Genomic DNA, 21,652 nt, shown 5'->3' with positions numbered 1-21,652 from the left:
AGCACGAGCCATGCTGCAGAAGGGTGGTAAATTCAAACAGGCTTCTGTGCTGCAAGAGGCTGTAGTGTCAGACTCACAGCCTCCACTAGCTCCAGCGCGGAGTTCCATGCATTCCTATAGCTCTACCAGGCTTGACTTTATGCCTAGTTCTCCCTGTATAGTATCCTAGACCCCTGCTCAAATTATGGCTATTCTTTATCAATCCCTGTTGTTCACCAATTACCCTCTGTGTGCCGATCTGTGTATTGTTGGTTCCTCCTCCTATAAAACCACCAATCTGTCATGTTAGGATGCGGGGCAGGAGGCCAGGACCTGCAAACCAGTCACCGCGAAGTCCAAACAGGTGATAACCACTAGTGCACTATACTCCGCACCCCAGTTCCTGATTGTGCAAGCCTTACATATACTAATTTAAACTTGCAGGGGAGGAGTAGTGCCCCCTTGAATGCAGGAACCCGGCGGCAGATGACTCCCATTGCCTCCCAGAGTTACACCTCTGCCTTCAAATATTTATTTTCACTGTCTTTGCTAATGATATTCTGGTGTATAAAATACTAGATGGACAGTACACTATACACACTCTTAGGAAAAGTAAATTAATTTTGACGCAGTATATTGTATGAGGTGAAGTTCCACCAGTGACCACTAGAGGCAACTAGACAGACCAAATTACACCTTTGTGTAATAAAAGATGTCATGAACGAAAGTGAAAGTAATTTTTGCAGGGACACTGATCTGTGTCAATCTTGCTGGCTATGGCGAGAGGGAGCTGTGTAGACAGAGATTGGGAGTAGGAGCAGATAGGGACTGGGGGTGGAGTGGAGAGTTTGTGAGCTAAAAACTGTCACAGCTCAAAGCGTAAGCAAAAACTGTCACAGCTCAAAGCGAAATTACATTGCGGAAGCCGTCATTTTGACAGGCTTTTAACTAGTTAATATTATAATAACGAAGGGCCCTGTTTAATAACTATACTGAATGCCGACGGCAATGTGGCTCATTTACTAAATATGTTAATGTCGATTTCGGCCACAGTGCTCCGATTCCGAATGATTGACATACCCCTAGTTCCGCGCATTCCACAAATTCTATATCTGTATTTGTAAATCGTCTGCAGAAACAAATCGGGATATTTAAATATTCAGCATAGAATTCTTATCTGTTTACAAATTTGCATTACTCAGCGGTAACGCCGCTGCTGACATTACAGTTCTCCCAATGGAAACTGTGGAAAATACAAATGTGTTCTGTGTATAGAGTCCTGCCAGGACGCCTCCAACGCATTCCTCATCCATGGATATACAATGTTCCTGCACACTTGTGCAGCCGCCCCCCCCCCCCGGCCCCCAGCCGCCGCTCTGCTCTCCAGGTTAAATAAATTGTTTAATGTTCCTTAGTTATGCATTACGGTTAATAGAGTCATTTTTCTACCCCACTGCGGAGAAGGCTGCACTTTCCCTGCTGTGTGTGGGAAGCAGGAGATGTGTAATAGATAAGGCAGGTCACAGCCAGGTTAGGCTTGTATACAAGCTGAGGCATTGCCTAATCACTTGACCGGGAATAAATGTGACCGGTACCTTAGGAATGTTTCCAATTTGTACCTACTTCAGCACATGGTTATTTCACCATAACGGATAAGTCGGGGTTATGTGACGGGGAGACGCAGCATTGCACAGCGCTGGCTAACGGTATCATATATAATACATGTTTTATTTGCACATTGAGCTGATTGTAAATATGCTGAATTTCTAAAAAGAAACCGCTTTTGACAGCTGTACTATTTAAATGAGCTGACAATGAGGAGGGAGGACAGCGTAGCACCCACCTGTCGCGGTCTCGGCTAGGCGGCGGCGATGTGAGGCAACAGCTGGGGACTATTGGGGACTATCTACTATCTGTAAAACAAATTGCGGCAGTACTATATTACCCGCCGATGTTCACACTGAAAGAATTGGGGCAAACTTTGGCTCATCCAGATTCAGCCAGACTCCACGCCGCTTGGCGACAGTCTGCCCCTCTTGTGCTTGGTGCATTTGGAACGGCCCTTGGGAAAAAGTTGGACACTTCGGGGGTGTACATTTTTGAGATACTGACTGAATTGAAAAGCCAAATCGACCCACAAACCGCATTCTACGGGACATGTACTCTGCATTGGACTAATGAGGAATCTCTTTTTTCTAGGAGAACAAACCAGTTGGAACGAGCATCCTACAGCTGGTGGTCACTGACAAGGACTCCTACCACAACGGCCCCCCTTTTACATTTACCATATTAAGTGGCAATGAAGATGGGAAATTTGTACTGGACCAGTCCGGATTGTTGTGGTCTTCTGTGACGTTTCAGCATACCATTGCCAACGAGCATCTGCTCATTATACAGGTATTTATAATGGTGTATATATTGCTGGGATGTCGGAGATGTCTGAGGAATCAGTTGTATACAGGATTCTGCTACAGAGAATTCCGAGCAGCAGCGCTGAGCTGGCCCGGAGCCTAATGTGGGACTTTATATGATATTATTCTTAGCTCTGGGAACTGAGAACACCTTCACATTAGGATTGCAATATGCGCACAGATATCCCTACAATGTATTTCTTACGGGGCTTTTATGGGGTGACAGACTCTCTCCACTTTTGGGCTCATCAGTGCAGGTTGACTAGTTGTGTGATATCTAGAAGAATGTTGTCTGTTTTGTGGTAGTCTTTTTGTACGTCAAAACTATATCTACAGTATGTGTTTAATATTATTAATAGGGTGTGTTACAAAATGTGCACGTTAAAAATGTCACCATAATGTTTTTCGGTACTTGTGTAATTTCACGGCATCGTATGTAAATCGCATCGTATGCAAATCGCATGCGATTTAGCACACCCCCACTATCCACGTCAGCTCGAAGCGTGGTGAGCGCAGTGAGCCGCGCCGGTACGCATTCTCCTGTCCTGTTCATACCCCCACTATCCACATCGGCGTGGAGTTGACTTTATAAAGTGTGGTGAGGGGATGCGGGAAAACGAGCCCGAAACATGGCGAGCGCACACGGAATACAAGTCAAGTAATACATGTAATTTAGGTCAAGTAATCTGCGTCCCCTCGTGGGGCTCGCCACACTTTAGAGAATCAACTCCATGCCAAAATGGATAGTAGAGGTATGAACAGGTCGAGAGGATGCAAACCGCGTCCCCTCGCTGGGCTCGCTGCGCTCGCCGTGCTTGTGCTGGCGTGGATAGTTGCGGTGTGCTAAATCACATCGCATGCAAAGTGGGGGCACCTGGAGCACAGTTCAATATTCATATAGGGGAGCCGCACCAACTGCCATTCCAAACTGACTCACTGGCATTTGGATTTTAAACTGTGCTGCAGCCCCACCTCTGCAGCCACCACTGGTCCTAACCGTACCCTAAACCTAATCGCTAACTAGGTAAAAAATAAATAAATCACCAGTCAGTAGGTCAACACTATATGGTTGACCTGTATTAAGTCGACAGGTTCGAATGATTTACGTGTAAAAGGTAGACAGTATAAAAGGTTGACAGTTTCAAAACACATATATGATCAACATGTTTCTTGTGTTTTTTCGTGTTTTGACCCTTTCAACCTTTTGTACCTGACAACCCTTTCTACTTGTCGACATTTTGCATTGTTGACCTTTCGGCCTGTCGACCTTTTCCTTACAACCTTATGGTGCCGACCTAATGACTGTACCAGTTTACTGAAGATCTTTTAACCCACACGCAACCTAAAAGCCGACTAACCCTAACCATACCTTAATGTAATGTCAACATTGTGGCCTTCAACATTCACAATGTCATCATATAATGACCATGTCAATATTATGTCCATGTATTGATTGTGAAAGTCAACTTGCTCCCAGTGGAAATGAATGTCCATGATGACATTCTGAATGTCGATATAATGACGACATTTCCTTATTATTATATGTACATGAATATTGACAAACAGGATAACTTGTTCTCTGCTCCTGGGCGGTGGACGTCTATTGATAGTTATTGTTATATCTTGATTAAAACAGGCGAAAGACTCAGGGAAACCACCGCTATCCTCGCAGACTTACGTGCAGGTAAGAGTCATTGAAGAGAGCGTCCACAAGCCATCGGCCATCCCTCTAGAGATATACATTGTCACCATGGAAGATGACTTTCCTGGCGGAGTCATCGGCAAGATCCACGCCACCGATCAGGACGTGTACGATGTCCTCTCCTACAGTCTGAGGTCGGAGCAGAAGAGCTTGTTCAAAGTTAACAACAACGATGGGAAGGTTATCGCCCTTGGTGGCCTTGATGGGGGCAAATACACGCTGAATATATCCGTGAGCGATGGGCGCTATCAGGTGTCGGTGGATGTGACCGTCCACGTGGAGCAGTTGATACAGGACATGTTGCACAATGCCGTCACCATACGTTTCGAGAACATCTCTCCCGAAGACTTTGTTGGGCTCCATTTGCACGGGTTCCGCCGCACCCTCCGTAACGCGGTTCTCACGCAGAAGGAAGACAGCCTGTATATCATCAGCATCCAGCCCGTGGCAGGCACAAACCAACTAGACATGCTGTTTGCGGTGCAGATGCAAGGCGGGGGATTCTATAAGCCGGCCTATCTGATCCAGAAGATGGCAAATGCAAGGAGACATTTGGAAAACGTGATTCGGATATCCACAATCTTGGAAAAGAATTGTTCCGGGCTGGACTGTCGGGAGCAACATTGCGAGCAGACGCTGTCCATAGATTCCCACTCGCTAATGACCTACAGCACAGCGCGTATCAGCTTTGTGTGCCCGCGGTTCTACAGAAACGTGCGCTGCATATGCAGTGGTGAGTAACTTGTGTCATGCCGGGTGTGTCGGGTTCCTTCTAGAACCCTGCATCTTTCAAAACCCATGCAGTTCCTCTTCCCTGCCTGGGGTGTCGCTATCTGCTGTGGTGCACCTAGCACAGCTCTGGTCTGCATATCAGTGCTGAAATACAGACTACACTGTGCTAGAAACACCTCAGCAGAGAGTGTAGAGGTACTGCACAGGTTTTGAAAGATGCAGGGTGCTAAAATGAACAGTAGTACATGTACTAGATGATATATTGTGTGTACAGTGCGGTGAGAGTGTGTACTCACTAGGAAGTCATTCCCGGCTGTTGTGGGTGTCCTGCCTCCTGCATATAACATAGCCCCACCCACAGCAGCCGGCACATACTGTATGGGGAAAGACTGTGTTGTGCGCACATGCCCCCCACCGCTGTACAATGTTCTCCGTAGCAGCAGACCCGGGTCCAGGCCAGGCCCTTCCATCAAGATCGAGCCTGGGTAATTAGTATACACCCACCACCCCATCCCTACTATAGAGATACACATATTAGTGCAACATGCATTGGGTGGACCACTGAAGGTCAACTTTTGTGGACACATGAAATAGGTCAATATGGCTAAGGTCGGCAGTCAAAAGGTAATGAGTTTTTCATGGTTTTTAGTCCTGAATGTCGAAATAGTCAACATGGACACCGTCAAAGTGGGACAATCGCATGGCTTGCTGCGCCTTCCATGCTTCGGGCTCGGTGCCTCGCTGCGATCAGAACACTATTTTATTGTGCCACCACGCCGTAGTGGATGGTAGGGCATGAAATACCGCCTGTCGGCACATGTCGGCTAAAAAAAATGGTAAAAACTAATTTCCCCAAAGTTACCCACAAACGAGTCTAGGCACTGCTACTGCGGATCGTGCCCATGAATGATATGGTACATGGTCAAGTATCAACACGCAGGTCAGGTTTTGTGTTAAAGTCAGGGTTGCCTACCCTCCCGAAATGGCCGGGAGGCTCCCAAAAACCGGGCCCCCCTCCTGGGCCCCTGGAAAGGTGGGCAACCCTCTTGGATACCGCCCCCCATCTCCCCCGCGGCATTGATAATGTCACGCTATTAGCGGCTTTACGGGGGAGGGTATGGGGCTAAAGATGCAAAATGCATCATTTAGCCGCCGCTCCCTCCTCAAGGACCCACACATTTTGGGATTTGCAGTATTGGGGGCGGGGCTTGATGATGTCTGTGTCAGGCTCTGCCCCCCAAAGTGCTGCTGACAGTCTCCTCTCCAGGCTTCTCCTGGAGAGGAGACTTTAAAAGTAGGCAATCCTGGTTAAAGCTTACAGTGACCAGGACATGTAAATAAATAATAACCCAAAATGGTGTATTAGCTGGTGGGATTGTGCAAGAAAGTATACTATCCAATCAAAGGGCAACTACACAGTGGCAGCTTAAGACTCAGCGCCATCTGCTGTCCCTCCAGTGTAGATCCATGTTTACTTTGCCTTTAGCTGTTGTCATACTCCAAGAAACCTCAGCATTAACATGGAATCTGTCTTTCTCCCTGGTATAATTACTGACCTACAGTAATGTAAACCTCCTAAGAAACACTGGAAAATAAGAAATGAGTATAATTTTGGTGCCTCTGTCCCCTTCCTTGCAAGGGATGATTGCAGGGTTTTAGTATTTTTAGAAAATCACAGTAAAACGGCGGTAGCTGCCTCAGCATAATTATACATTACTAGAAAGCAGCAGGTCTAACCAAGAGCAATATAAGTAGGGATACAGCTGGGGCTATTGTTTAGTCATTCATCAAATTCGCTGATGCAGGGAATAAGGACGGTCTCCTCTTGTACGAATGAGATGCTAAACATAGGTTCGCTATTGAAAACAAATTAAAGAATGCATTAGCTTCCATCGCTGAATGGATCCCGGTGGTGCCAACCTAGTATTTATAGCGGTTACAGAAACAATGATTTTCTTGTGGACACAAATTGAAAGACTGAAACCTTCTTTCTCTTCGGATCCTTTCTCAGCGTTCCAAAGAGTTGTGTGTTGAAACACGGAAGATTTTTAAATTTCTGTCATAGTATTATGACATTCTTTAATTGCTTAAAATTCCAGCATGCATTTATTTGATGGCTTTTTTTTTCCTTTCCTTTGTTTGACGTTTGTGTTGTTTTAACTGACCTTAACAAGGTCATTAGCGGGATAATAATGTTGTGAGCGAGACATTAATATTTTTTTTAGAGAGGCAAAAGCATCCCCTCCTTCATTTCCTGTTTGTGGTCAGAATTCCCACTGATAGGTAGAAACTTCTTAAAACATACGTCCAGATCGCCATTCCTCGAGTCGGACAAGACTTAAATACCGTTGTAATACTTTTTTATAGTCTGTTTTGCGATATGACATAGTCACGGCAATAGTACAATCGTCAATCAACTGCTTGCAATCAATACTCCCAGTTCAAGTTTAGTGGTTGCATTTTTCGTTCACTAGTAAGGTTGGCATTCATGTTTAAGATCAATTTTTATTTAAATTTAAATATGCATTTGTATTGATATTTTTTTATTTAAAAAAAGGGATTTAAAGATTATTTTTTTTAATTTGATGAGCGTCCTTCAAAATAAAAAAAATATATATACATATATATATATTTTTTTTTTACCCGGAGCCTGCAGGATTTTCTTGAGCTTACAGATGAGCCCCCGTCATTCAGCCAAGAGCTGGCAATAGAATCGCCAGCAGCCAGAGGGGGGGTGCGCGCACAAGACTTCGTGCGCCCCATTCCGACGGGGTCTCCGCCGCCTCCCCGCACCCCTAACCCTGCCCGTCTCCCTCCTCATTCTCAGTGAGAGAATCTAGGAAATTTCTTCAGTTTATATGGATGAAAATAGCCGGCAGAGTCTAATTCCTGTTATCTGGGCAAGCTGGGATCCTGAGCCGCAATCACCGCCGTGCGGCAGAGCATCCTATGTGTTGCCGTTCAAAAACAGCTGAGGGGCTACAGAAGCCATCTGCTCTCCACCGATACACTCGGGAAAATAAAGTGAAAAGCAGATGTGAGAGTAGAGCAAGGAGACACCCAAAGTTTTTTATCAGTCGTTCTTGTAAAGTATTGCCACTCCGCCATGAAGTGAGACCCTTCTGTGAGCCGCCTGCCCTACAGTTATTAATCGGCTTCAGTGAAGACACATGAACATCTAAATTAAATGTAATCTAGAACATCTTGAATCAATCAGTACCACATGCCGCACATGTGCTGACTATAAGGAATGTAACCATGATCTCTTCACTGAGAACATGTTGCTGTGTGCACCGCGCTCACTGTACATACACTGGTGAAGTCTGTAAAAGATAGATGCCTCCTGCTAGCAATAGCGAGGACTTGGGGGCTGTGCTTGAGGATGAGCCTCCGATCTCTATCGCAACTAGTGACGCAAACACCGCATCTGTCAAATTATGTGATTGGTGGAACGGTGTTGGGTGTCCCTCCTCAATCAATATCATGCCAATAATGCAGTGGTTGACGGTATCCGGTCAACGGATCTACGATGTCTAGATGGTTGACCACACTTAGTCGCACCCATCTAGTTAGACACCTAAAGATAGTCCACCACATCTAGATTAACATTAACGACCAGCGTTAGAGCGATGGGAGTGTGGTTGATGGTCACATGGCCTACATGAGTTTCTTTTTTAATTTTTGGTGCCGAATGTCATAGGTTAACTTGGTTCATAATTTACTATCCAAGTGGACATAGAGTGAGATTATAATTGTGTGCCGAGCGCAGTGAGCTATGTGGACACGTATACAGTGTCCACGGGGACCCCTGAGACATTCAGCAGCAATAAAAACTCAAAAAACTCACGTCGACCATGTGACCTTCGACCACGCTCCCGTCACTCAAGCGCTGCCCTCTAACTTCCGTCAGATTGAGCTCGCTCCTCCACACGCTGTGAGCAGATTCTGCTTTCTGGTAGTTAATGCGTATCCGCTTCTGTGCCTAATAGAACTTGCCCAGAATGTCTCTTCTTGTCAGGTAGCCGTATAATCATACAGAATACGTTCAGCAAGTTCCCGATCCCACCCAGTGACACCCACTCGCTTAGTTAATAGTGCGAAATACTCCGTCTAAATCGTCCACATTATATGGGATTATGTGCAATTGTGAATAAGTCTCAAAGGGTTGCGTTTTGACCTCCACATTTCCTGAAGTAACCATGGAAGCGCCTGGAGAATATAGGGACTCAGATATACACTAATGCATTCGCAGCTGTAATAATATACAAATATATTCTAATGCTGTAGCCGCCAGATTTAAGCAACTGTGTACAATCCCGGCGGTCTCCGATCCTCCGATAACTCTATGGTCACAGAGACTGGCAGCGAGGTCTGAGCCACTGGGCACTATGATTTCTGCGGGCAGGATTACAGACAGACACGCCCCCCCCCCCCCCCCCTGCGACATACCTGCACTGCATATTTCCCACCACTCTCCTGACTATGAGCGGCATTGCGGAGGTACCATGGTGTACGTGCAGAGTAACCGTGATGCGTGTGCCGTCGGCATTGTGTACATCTCTGAAACAGGACTAGAGTACAGTATGGCTGCCTTCATTATGTGTATCTGGACAATACAAAGCTAATTATACAGCTTTGTGGCTTTGCCACGAAATGTTTTCTATAGATTTAAATTGACTTAATTATATGCATGTGGTTTTTATTTATTGACAGTAACAATGTGTCTCGCCTGAGCGCTACGTTATGTAAATGTAATAATCAGAGAGAGCAACGTCTGGGTATCGCTGCCAAATGAAGGTTCCGTTTCAGTGTCCATTTGTTTATTTGATATAGAGGTAGAACCTTATGTAATGCGCGCGTCTGCGTTCCGCAGGACCTCTTGGAGATGAAGGGCCTGTATGAGAGGTGCACGCAACTCATGCACCTCGCGGTTACTCATGGATTCCCGAGTGCAGGAAGTTTGCAAACACCAGTGTAAGTGTTCCCCTTGTGTTCTCCCTGCGACACCCACTTTGCATATCTGAGCATTGCACCAATGGATACTACTGTGGCTGTGGTGCTGAAGAAGAGTACAAAGCTGTGTGCCGAAATACGCCCACGATGAATATATGGACATGCAATTATATGATACGGCCCTTTTCACAAATTTCGACCCATCGGATTGATAAATCGTGTTTAAAGTGTGTTTGACCTCTGGATGAGCTCTGATGTGTGGCCCCGTGCACATCGGATCCGGAGATCGCTGTTGCTTCCACAAGGATTTGTCGAATCCTGTGGCAGTCAATGGCATTGCATACGATACATTGTATGCAAAGGGAGCATATATACGATGTATCATATGTAGAGTAGACCAGTCGCCATGAAGTAGCCGAGGTATCGCATGTGAGTACTTCTAAGGCAGCGGTTCCCAACCACATTCCTCAATGCACACTAATAACAGTCCAGGTTGTAAGGATAGCCGTGCTTAAATAGTACTTTAGTTATTTTGATTGAACCATCTGTGATCAAGCCTTGAGGACTGAGGTTGGGAATCACTGTCCTAAGGGATCAATTGGAGTGTTTCCCATAGCAACCACATCCTAGCTATCATTTATCTAGTAAAAATGGTAGCTAGGATCTGATTGGTAGATAATGGCTCCTCCTTTGTTGGATAATGGTTTTCCTTTGTGAGCCCACGTTGTTATCCCATAACTGCCTTCTCTCCCGGATGGTACGGTTGGTTCCCGAGTTTTACGGCAGTTCCCCGCATCCCTCTATCCTCTATCTAGTGAAGTGGCCAGGATGGGGAGACAAATCCAGGCATGGGACGTGAAAAAATGTCGACCACGTGACCATTACTCTAACGTGGTTGACTGTCTTTAGGTGTCTAACTAGATGTTTATACTAAAGGTGCATAAACACTACAATATTTTAGACCAATTTTTTTGACCAATTTCGTTCCTTTTAGCCCTTCTGAACGATGTTGGTTAAAATATCTTTCAGTGTGTATGCGACGAATGATGATATATATACCCGCCAGTAGCTAGATCGTTCGTCTTTCGTCAACATCTTTCAGAAGGGTCAAAATTGGTGGCAATTTTTTTTGACCAATTTTGTTCATTTTGGCCCTTCTTAATGATATTGGTCAAAACATCTTTTGGTGATGACCAATTTTCCTTGAACCCAGTGTCCTGGACGAAAGATGTTGACGAAAGACGAAAGATCTAGCTACAGTTTTTTGGCTTTTTTTAAGATATCTAAATTGATCTGCATGCACAGTTGACGAGCATCCTTGATGAACAACTGTTGGGTATGCGCATCATCATTCGTCGTTCGTCGCATACACACTGAAAGATATTTTGACCAATATAGTTCAGAAGGGCCAAAATGAACAAAACTGGTCAACAAAAATTGTACAGTGTGTATGCACATTAGGCGTGATCGACAATAACATGGCCAATCTAGACATTGTAGATCAATTGACTGGATACTGTGTTACCTAAAGCCCATTGCCACCGACCAGTCACATTTACTGCTCAGTCTAGAATATGTTTTGTTAGTTTATAAACACTTCCGCCCCGGCTGGGACATGTTTAGATACAGCGCAGTCAGATTGTTGTAGCTGTATTATTACCATGTTTTGATATTCAATCCTCCAGCATTAATAGTATCAGATGTACTGCGCGAATGAATGAACAGCTACATGAATAAACATATGTTGACATTTTCGGAATATCTTTTGGGAGATTGAGCCTAAACAGTTCCCAGGAGCTGACGCTTCGGAGGCGAACGCTCATAATAGTGCTGCAAAAACAAGTTTATAATGTCATTTTATATATCCTCCTGTTATTATTACCCAACGCCGCAGTATATGGCTACTAGGCCTTAAGTAAAGTTTCTTTATATAAAAAATGCTAGTAATAGTAATTAATAAATATATGTACAGATATGGGAGGTCGTATCCGGAAACCAATCACCATAGTTCTGAAAACCAGCAAACAAAATTATGCTGAATTTGTATTCCTCTTATACAGACAGACACGGCTACCCTTCTGGTGTCACTGTGAGAAGCACTGCTAGACAATATAGACAATATACAGTATTCAATCCCGAATCAGACTGTCGGGAAGTTTCCCGACAGTCAGATTCACAGCCATTTTCGACCCGTTCCGACGGAAACACGACAGTCGGATTCAATGTTCTGACTGTCGGGTGTCGGAATGACCACGTTTTGTCGGGAAAGCCGTTAAATTGACAGAATCGGATGGGAATTCGAAAGTTAGCATCCATTTCCGACAATTCAGATTTGACTTTAAAGAAAGACGAATCTGAAAGCCTTCGATGCTGTCGGATATGGCAGCATTGAATAGGCGGGTTGCGCTATTCCCACCGGTGGAAATAACGGCACAGATTAAATACCGCCAATAGTATAATGAGCTTAGGAATGCCAGGGAAGGATGGTCATTTTTAAATATCATTTAGTATATTTTAGGTTTGGTGCGGCAAATTATAGAGACACCTTTATCCGGAAATCCCATAGGGGTACATTTACTAAAGTTTCTAAAAACGAAAAGAGGTTATTTTGCCCATAGCAACCAATCCTTTTTTGAATATTTTGGAAAATTATAGACAGAGGGCCAGATTCTCTAAGCTTCATAGGTGATAAAATGGAGAGTGATCAACAGCCAGCCAATCAGCTCCTACCTGACATTTCACAGACTGTGTTTGTAAAATGTCAGGCAGGAGCTGATTGGCTGGTTGTTTATCACTCTCCATTTTATCACTTTTGAAGCTTAGAGAATCTGGCCCAGAATCTGATTGGTTGCTATGAGCATTCACTTTAGAGGCTTAAGGGCCAGATGTATCAAGCTTCAAAAAGTGATAAAATGGAGAGTGATAAACCAAGTGCCAATCAGCTCCTACCTGTCATTTTTCAAATCCAACCTGTAACATGACAGTTAGGAGCTGATTGGCTGGCTGTTTAACGCTCTCCATTGTATCACTTTAATACACTTTTCTATAAATAAAATTGGGGAAAGACATTGCCACCCCACTGATCACCGGTCAGGCAGCAGCTCACAATGCAACCCCAGTATATTGCGCTACTTCCCTTGTACCCGCTGAACCAGTGTTTTGTCTCAGTCCTGTTATAAACGCATGATAATTTCCTCACAGTGCTGTATAAAAACGAGGGGGGGTGGGGTGTCCAGGGTCAGAGGTTGATGTCGTTCAGGATGTGCATCGACCTAACAAATGAGAAAAACAAAGTTTCAAGCCTGGTATAACGCGTATTCTGAAAATGTAATATGTTACCATGGAAACCATTTCACTTTTTTTGTTGAAAGTGAAGTGCACTAAAACACAGCCTCCTTTTGTTACCCCTCCAGGGAAGCTTCATTTCCTGTACCAAGATGGCCTCCTTGGCTGCTACTAAGCATGTGTAGAGCCATCTTGATTGTGTGAGAATGCCATAATGGGAGACAGTAGTCTTCCACGCAGCAGTGGCATCCATATTTACTTGCCATATAACCCCTGCTCCAGTATCCTGCTGTATGACAGTGGGTATAACAGTGAGTACGGCTGTATCATCAACTAAATCACTAACGCACTGGTTAATTACCTGGGCTGTAGTCTCTGGGCACCAGCTGGGGGGGAGCAGAAGCTCTCAGGCTTTTACACACATATTACCAACTCTCCATATTGGGCCTGATTCTGATGCATTCGGTACTGCATTCGCACGCAGTACCGATTTTGCGCGTCTGCGCATGCGCAGGCGGGTATCTGCGCATGTGCAGGTGTATGGTGCGTGCACCCACGGCGACCTTTCGGGTCATCGGGTGCACACACCCATGCCGGCGTGGGGGGGGGGGGCGGAGATGGGCGGAGGGCGCCGGGCTGCCCCATTACCATATGGGAACGCCCTGTGTTCCATGGGCGTTCCCATGAGAACCTCGGGCATTCTCATGGTAATGAGGCAGTGACGCGGGTGTGGGGGGTGGGTAGCTGACATCACCGGATGTCAGCTGCCCGCCTATATCCACGCCAGCGTGCACGCAAATTTAAGTAACTGAAAAGTCACTTATATATACGTGCACGCTAAACATCATTCGATGGTCGGTGACCATCGATAGATGTGGGCGGTTACCCGAACCATGCGAATGGATGTTTATGCAAAACATCCATTCGCAGCTGTTCGGGCGAAGCCGCACTTTGAGGGGGCGGCGGGGGGGCGAATGTTCACCGGGCGGGGTTTGGTGGACTCGCAAGGCTGCGAATTCTCAGCCTTGCGAATTAACCTGAATAAACCCCATTGAGTGCAAACTATGAGCAGAATCATTGAAGCCTTTGCTTGGGCAGAAGACAGGGAAATACCGGATCCACTGTCCAATTTCACCAGTAAGGTTATACCTCACAGCAAAATGACTGGAGAAGGTGGTAGCGTATTAAATATCAGCCTGTCACTCTTTAGAGAACTCACTCGAGGCCTCCGCTGGATTAGTAACTGAACCGTGTCATGCCTGAAAACAGTAATTTACCCATTTTTCAAAGCAAATCTATATTTTGCACTGTAACGTGAGGCCGGCCGGGAGGCGTGAGCCCTGCATTTCCATGTCAACGCAAACAGAGCTTTATATCAGCTGCCATAATTGATTACACAGTAACTAGTAAATATGTCTGCCAGATGCCATTCATTTAGGTCCATGATCTACTGTACGTTATTCATTTAACACGCCTGAGTACAGATTATATATTTCACCTCAGGCTGGGAGATCGACTTGGCGTGGAGCAGCAGGGAAGGCACAGACTAAAATAGGTTCATTATATCATTTTAGGATTGGACCTTATTCTGGTTCGTTCGCACGGGGCAGATGCAAACAGACCAGAATAAGGTCCACGCCAAAATGCATCTTAACAAATCAATCAGAATAAACCCCTTTGTATTAATATTGATAGAATTGTGCTGCACCAAGGGATCCAGTTATGGGCTTTGCATTTTGGGGGTGATTCAGCTTCATTCATATATCCCCGAATTCAGCCCCGTTCCGTTTTGGGGACTGTGCATGCACGATTAGTCGCTGAGGCGTTCGCGAACAACTGGGCGGACAGGGGGATGGCGCATGAAGATGCTCAGCAATTCCTGCGTGTGCCCACGAAAAACGATGTCTCCCCTGGTTCCTCTCTTTCGCTGCCCAATGACAGGCAGCAGTGTTGATGGGGTGGAGAGGGGGCAAAGGGAAGGCTGTGTTCCTGCAAACAGGGACATGTCGCCACACAGACTTCCTGGCCTAATCTGCTTCCGGTGGTCAGCTACGCGAGCTGAGGCTTGTTCAGCCGCTGTCTACAGGAAGCATCGCAGCAGACGGTCGTGATGTTGGATCCCAACATACAATGTCGGTCACAGTGCCGTGATCGCAGCACCATGCAAGTTCGGACATAGGGCCTTATTCTAGTTCACTCTTAGAGGCAAATTCCTTCTCAACTGGACAAAACCATATGCACTACAGGTGGGGTAGATGTAACATGTGCAGAGAGAGTTAGATTTGGGTTTTTCTTCAAAGTGAGATCTATATTGCAGTGTAAAAATAAAGCAGCCAGTATTTTCCCTGCACAGAAACAAAATGACTCACCCAAATCTAATTCTCTCTGCACATGTTACATCTGCCCCCCTGCAGTGCACATGGTTTTGTCCATCTGAGAAGGAATTTGCCTCATAAATTCAGTGCTGCGTGCTGATTCAGAATCAGGCCCAGCTGTCATTATTAATTATCAATTAAGAGGCCAGTGCAAGGGGTGTGACAGCGCGAATCACATCATGGCCCTTATTCTGGTTCACTCATATGGTGTTGCCCTTTCATAACACGTAGATATTGGTGTTCTATGTTAGTGACACACACTGACTCCAGTTTTTGCTTGGCTGTTGCAGGTGGCGTCTGTCCCGGGTCTGCCGATCCGTGCTTGAACAAGCCATGCCCTGAGGATATGCAGTGCGTGGGGTATGAAGTCAGCCGCAGACCCTATATGTGCCAGTGCCCACCGGGCAAGCTGGGCGAGTGTTCAGGTAAATCCATTATGCATTGCAATATTATCCTGACAGCCAGAAGCTTTAAACATTCTTCAATACTTAAGACTACACTTGTCTGTTCTCCAAACCCCAACGGTAATAAAAAGTCAAGAGTAATAAAAAAAGACGACGTAGCCTGGTAGAATACAAGGGTAACCGCATAAATATACTGAGCGGAAACCTGGTACAATACACACACGATCGGGGAAACATAGGGGAGGTGTATCAAAGCTTGTAGAGAGATAAGCTACCAACCGCTTCTAACTGCCATTTTTCATACACAGGTAGATTTATTAAGCATTGATAAAGGAAAAGTGAGCCAGAGGAGAAGTGACCCATGGCAACCAATCAGCTGCTCTGTATCATTTTATATTATTCAAATTATAGATGTTACGTCAGTGCTGATTGGTTGCCATGGGACACTTCTCCTTTGGTTCACTTCTCCTCCCTTATCACTGCTTCTTAAATCTGCCCCTCATTCTGTAAAATGACAGAAGCTGATTGGCTGGTAATTTATCTCTTTGTTTTATTTCTTTCCGAGGTTTGATACAGCTATAGTCACAATGAAGGCTATGATATCTATGTACAATAAATATATATATATATATATATATATACAGTATATAGTAAGTATGTATAGTGCCTATATACATAGGTTTACCATACGATCCCTTTAAACAGGTGGGCATATATATTTCACAGGTTCTGTGGCTGGTTCAGCCAGCGTCGCTCACATTTGTTATATAAATTCAAATAAAAAGTGTTTTGTAAAAAAAAAAAAAAAGATATTCCCTATAGAGTATAAACATCACAGGTCATAATGATGAATACATATGTTTGCTTGGCAATGTTTTACACCTATTTTGATAAATTTACTTGGCACTCAAAGGGTTAATCTGACCTGCGACACTTGTATATACAGTATCTGTATACTTTTATATATCTATACAGCGATGGTCTATGTGTAAATATAATTTATTTCAGGGCACACATCCCTCAGTTTCGCCGGGAACAGTTACATAAAATACCGGGTCTCCGAGAATAGCAAGAGAGACGAGTTCCGCCTGGGCTTGCGGATGCGGACGCTGCAGAACAACGCCATCATCATGTACACCAGATCAAATCCCTGCATGATTCTGAAGGTAAGAAACACGTGTTGAGTTGCCCCACGTAACGCTAGTACAGGAATTACTTGGGGTAACTTAGCTCCAGTGCTCGGCTTATTGAAAATAAATAAGTAAATTCAAGCAAACATTAAACACACACACACGTTAATAAATTATATTTTCTTTGATAATTATATTCATTTGATTTAAACAGCGCTGCATTTAAACTGCTTCTGTTCTAGCAATGCCAAACAAAGATTGGTTACGCTCACTAAAGAGTTAGCCCCAATTTTCATGCTTATTAAACCCCAACCCCAAACCATTGTCAGCCCTTCTTGTCAGTTACCTTAGTATTATTATTTTATTTATTAACAGTATCTTATATAGCGCACACATATTCCGCAGCGCTTTACAGAGAATATTTGAACATTCCCATCAGTCCCTGCCCCGTGTAGCTTTCATTATATATTCCCAACCACATGTACACGCACATACAGACATTGTAGGGTTAATTTTGTTAAGAGACAAATAACCTACCAGTATATTTTGTGATTGTGGGAGGAAACCGGAGTACTCGGAGGAAACCCACGCAAGCACGGGGAGAATATACAAACTCCGCACAGTTAGGGTCAAGGTGGGAATCAAACCCATGGCCTCAGTGCTGTAGTAATGGTTAGAGAATGAGAATGCCAGGAATGAGGGCATCTGGGATACGTGTCTCCCTCAGAGGGGGATTTGAACATGCGCTTACCCCCTTTCCTCCCTTTTTAATTGATCCCTTTAATCAGAGTTAGTAAGTTGTGTGATCTGGGCGCAGGAGAGGCCTCCGGCATTATAGCAATGACACCCAATATCCTCCAGCCCCTATGTTAATCATATTAATGACTAAAGCATGTGGATCGGACTCGTTAAACTCACAGCTTTAAAATAAACAAATGTTTTGATTTATTTTTGTTGTAAAACGGTTTCAAGTAAAAATCAGTGTTTAAAGTACACGGAAGAGAAAATAAACCAAATACTTATTCCATTTCATTTACATAAAGACCTGTCATTTGCATAATCCACTTACTCCAGTTACTCTATAGACTGCAGCTATGTATGTGCTGGCAGATGTGTTTATTTTTTAAATAAATTACAGGCTGGGTAGCTCGCCGCAGCCACGGTGAACATCAGAGTGCCGCGCTAGACCCACACATCATCGCTGGGACAGTATTTCAATTAGACAAAAGCCGAAAAAACTCAGCGCAGCCTAATTATCATGCACGACGCACACCTTTATCCTGGTAGCAATGGATACAGAATCTTCCTGGTAATCCTTAAAATAATAAGCCTCATAAATTATGACGGTATAATTGCTCGCACTAATTCTAGACGTGATGATGAACAGATTTTCATCTTCGTCCCATCACTTCCTGCTTCGTTATCCCAGTGAATATATTTCACCTTCCTGGTATACAGCCGATAAATGACATTGTGAATTATGTCTCCGAGAGGTTAGAGCAGCGCGTCACTATCAATTATGATTGTCTGATTAAACAGTTTATCAACAACCAGACGTATGACCTTCCCGCTCAGCGAGCGCCCTCGTTATAGCTCCGAGTGTTATGATGTTGAGAAGCGGGAATGGTCATTAGTGGGTCAATGTCCGTCAGTGGGTCATTGGTGCTTCCCTGGCATGAAACTGTCCATCAGGTTGGTTTGAACCCCTCATTGGACAGTCTTACTATGAGAACCAGCAGGTGGGATACAGTACATATGATTCTGAGAATCCCGACAGGCTCAGTAGGCCCCCTAACCCTCTCTCTCTGCCCCCCTCACTCTTACCCCACCCCCTTATAGCAGCCTAACCCCGCCCCCCCGATGCCTGACCATAACCCTTCCTGCTAATTCGTGACCCTAATCGCCCTCATCCCTAACAGGCAGTGAGCCAATCAGGAAAATAAATGGGAATTAGCAGGGCATCGGGGGCGGGGCTAACCACCAACAGCTAAATAATTGCTGCCTCTCCGCCTCAATGGCATGGAATCATTGGGTTACCACCATTGATGACAATGCCATCAACCAATGATGGAAATGTATTGACGGTCAATGGCGATCCCTATTCAGTAGTTGGTTCTACTCTGAAACATGTATGCCAACCTAACACAGCTGCATACCTCACAGCTGTCCTGATTTAGGTGGGTGAGTCCCGATTTGGCCATAAAGTTGGTAGGTATATGCTGTTGCTGAGTGAGCAAATGAATATCACAGTGAATAGCTGTAAATGAGTAATCTGGAATCGCAGAAAGCAATGTTAGTACCAATAATTATAACATTTCCAAAATATATTGCTACTCTAGAAATATCTAGCAACAAGCGTTTCAGTTTAGACATGCCCATAGGTGGAGCTAGACACGCCCTTTGGGTGGAGCATGACACGCCTCCTCAACAGCACTCCACATTTTGCACACCCATTCTACTATAGGTGATGTTGGCCATAGCAACCAATCAAAGAACTGATTGGTTGCTGTCGGCAATATAACCTTTTTTTTTTTTTTTTTAAAGGTTTAGTAAATTTATCCCTGACGTGCAAATTCCAGTTGTGCACCTACCGTATTATGGCCCTTATTCAGATTGTTTTGCCACTGCGCATGCGAATAGTCAGTTATGCGAAAGTGCAGCCGCTGTGTGCGAGTGGCTACGGCGAATAGATTATTTACGGGCGCTCGCACACATCAGTGGGGGGCGGGGGGGCCTGGGTTTGCAGGCCGGGGGTTTTGCCCATGGGAACGCTGAGCATTTCATGGGCGTTCCCATGAAAACTCTGGGCTGTCTCGTAATAGTTCCGCGCTGATGTGGGGGTGGGGGGGGGGGGGAGTATTGACTGTCGAAAATCGCAGACTTGCGTGTCAACCTGAATATCTAGCATTTCCATTCTAGTACCAATGGCTGCATTATGCAAATGAAAACCAGAAGACAGATTGAGCAGCGGCCTAAAAATAATAATTACTCGTTTCTTTCTGACTTAAACACACATTGGTATTCCTATAGCCCTCCCTATTTGGTAGTATATAAATGCACCGGCGGAGTTTTGTGCTGGGGTGACCAGACCATGTTAAATCTCATTAGAAACCTGCATTTTACTGTACTTCACAAAAAAAAACCTGAAGCGGACCAGTGTAATGTCTTCTCATGCATAATATAAGACAAAAGGCGAGAAGCCGCCTGGCGCAGCCCGTCCCCGGGGACCGCAGGCCCGCTCTGTATCGCTCATTCCCTGTGCAAACTCTTTGAAGGCTTTTAAAAAGCCTTTGTATGCAAATTGGTGGTTTGCATTGGAGCGGCGTCGGCAGATCAGGGCGTTTAGGTCATTACAATTAATTAGACCTGGAAACTGTATTTTCCTGTGTTTGAGTTTCTTTACACCAGAGTCAGATGAAAGCAGTGATAGAAGTGACGCTGCATTATATGCTGCGAGGAAAAGGCACACAAGTAGCTAATATGACAGTGACCAAGAGAGCGACACTTCTATTGAGTCCCACGCTTATATATTCAAGAGGTCTAAAGGCGTAAGTGGCTTCAGCCCTCTCTATTCAGGTGTTAATGGACGGACATAGAGGAATGTGCTTTGTGTCTTCTTACGGAAGATAGGAGACTTCCTCGTTCTACTGCACATGCCATAACAACATTACAGGATCGGTACAAATACATAAGTACTGTGGGAATGCCGTCGGCAGGTCGACACTAATAAGGTGTCACTAGGTCAACCACTATTGGTCGATGGCACATGCGTTGACACATGAACAGGGTTGGCATGCCTTGTGTCGACATGGTTAAATGGTCGACACAAGAAAAAGGTAGACAGTTTTTCAAGGGTTTCTTTTTTTATAACTTTTTTTTTACTTTACCATAGAGGGAGAATATATTAGTGTTCCGAGCGTAGCGAAGTGACACTCTACGCTTATATGGTGTCAATGTCAACCTGTGTCGACATAGACACCGAAAAAAAGGATAAAACCATGCCGACCCTTTCTCATGTCGATCTTTTTCATGTCAACCTATTGCTTGTGTCAGACTTTTGACCATGCCGACCTAATGTATGTCGACTTTTTTCATGTCTCGACCAATAGTGGTCAACGTATTGACTGTGGATTTTATTACTGTCCACCCTATGACCCGTACCCAGTACTGTGTGGCCTGAGGGCTTTCTCGATACGTTCTTGATGTACTATCCACGTGAACACCTATTGGTATTAGTAACCTGCAGCGGGAAGAGCAAGCCACTTTGCCTGAACCGTTGCGATCAGAGGGTGCCGCCTTACATGAAGCATGGTGAGCAAAGTGTGCCCATAAAACGATACGTTTGTACTGGTGGTAGTCATATAACATTCAATATATTAGATTTAGACCCAAAAAAGTGTCAACCATTTTGAGTCGTTTGCCATGTCAATCTTTTGACGGTGTTGACCAATTGACTAACGACAATAACATCGTTGATCCGTTAATCCACACCCCTTGGGACCAATATTGGAAGTCGGCTGATGTCCCGGAGGTGCAGGAGTTTTTGCTAGAATGGTCGCTTTTTTAAATTGGCAATCAGCAAAGCAAACCCGCCCTGTAAATGATTGCCGCTTTAAAAAACAGAACTGTTCTCAGACAAACTCTCGCACCTCCGGCTTCTCAGACCCTCTTACATTTACCC

At 44.8% G+C, this 21,652-nt stretch overlaps 1 protein-coding gene across 7 annotated transcripts in view; it reads left to right on the top strand.

The window, feature by feature from the left end:
- FAT3 (FAT atypical cadherin 3) overlaps window positions 1–21,652 on the top strand; it is a 475,518-nt gene that overhangs the window by 424,560 nt on the left and 29,306 nt on the right. For all 7 annotated transcript variants that reach the window (XM_083170147.1, XM_083170145.1, XM_083170150.1 and 4 more), the window contains 4 exons: window positions 2,179–2,376; window positions 4,027–4,825; window positions 15,728–15,862; window positions 16,850–17,007. In XM_083170147.1, the coding sequence (XP_083026273.1) occupies window positions 2,179–2,376; window positions 4,027–4,825; window positions 15,728–15,862; window positions 16,850–17,007 (1,290 nt within the window). The remainder of the gene's footprint in view (window positions 1–2,178; window positions 2,377–4,026; window positions 4,826–15,727; window positions 15,863–16,849; window positions 17,008–21,652) is intronic.

This window comes from Crinia signifera, chromosome 2 (assembly GCF_055691185.1).
Source record: "Crinia signifera chromosome 2, ASM5569118v1, whole genome shotgun sequence".
NCBI lineage: Eukaryota > Metazoa > Chordata > Amphibia > Anura > Myobatrachidae > Crinia > Crinia signifera.
Note: the sequence above shows the minus strand (reverse complement) of the source record. Positions and strands in the feature narration are given on the sequence as shown.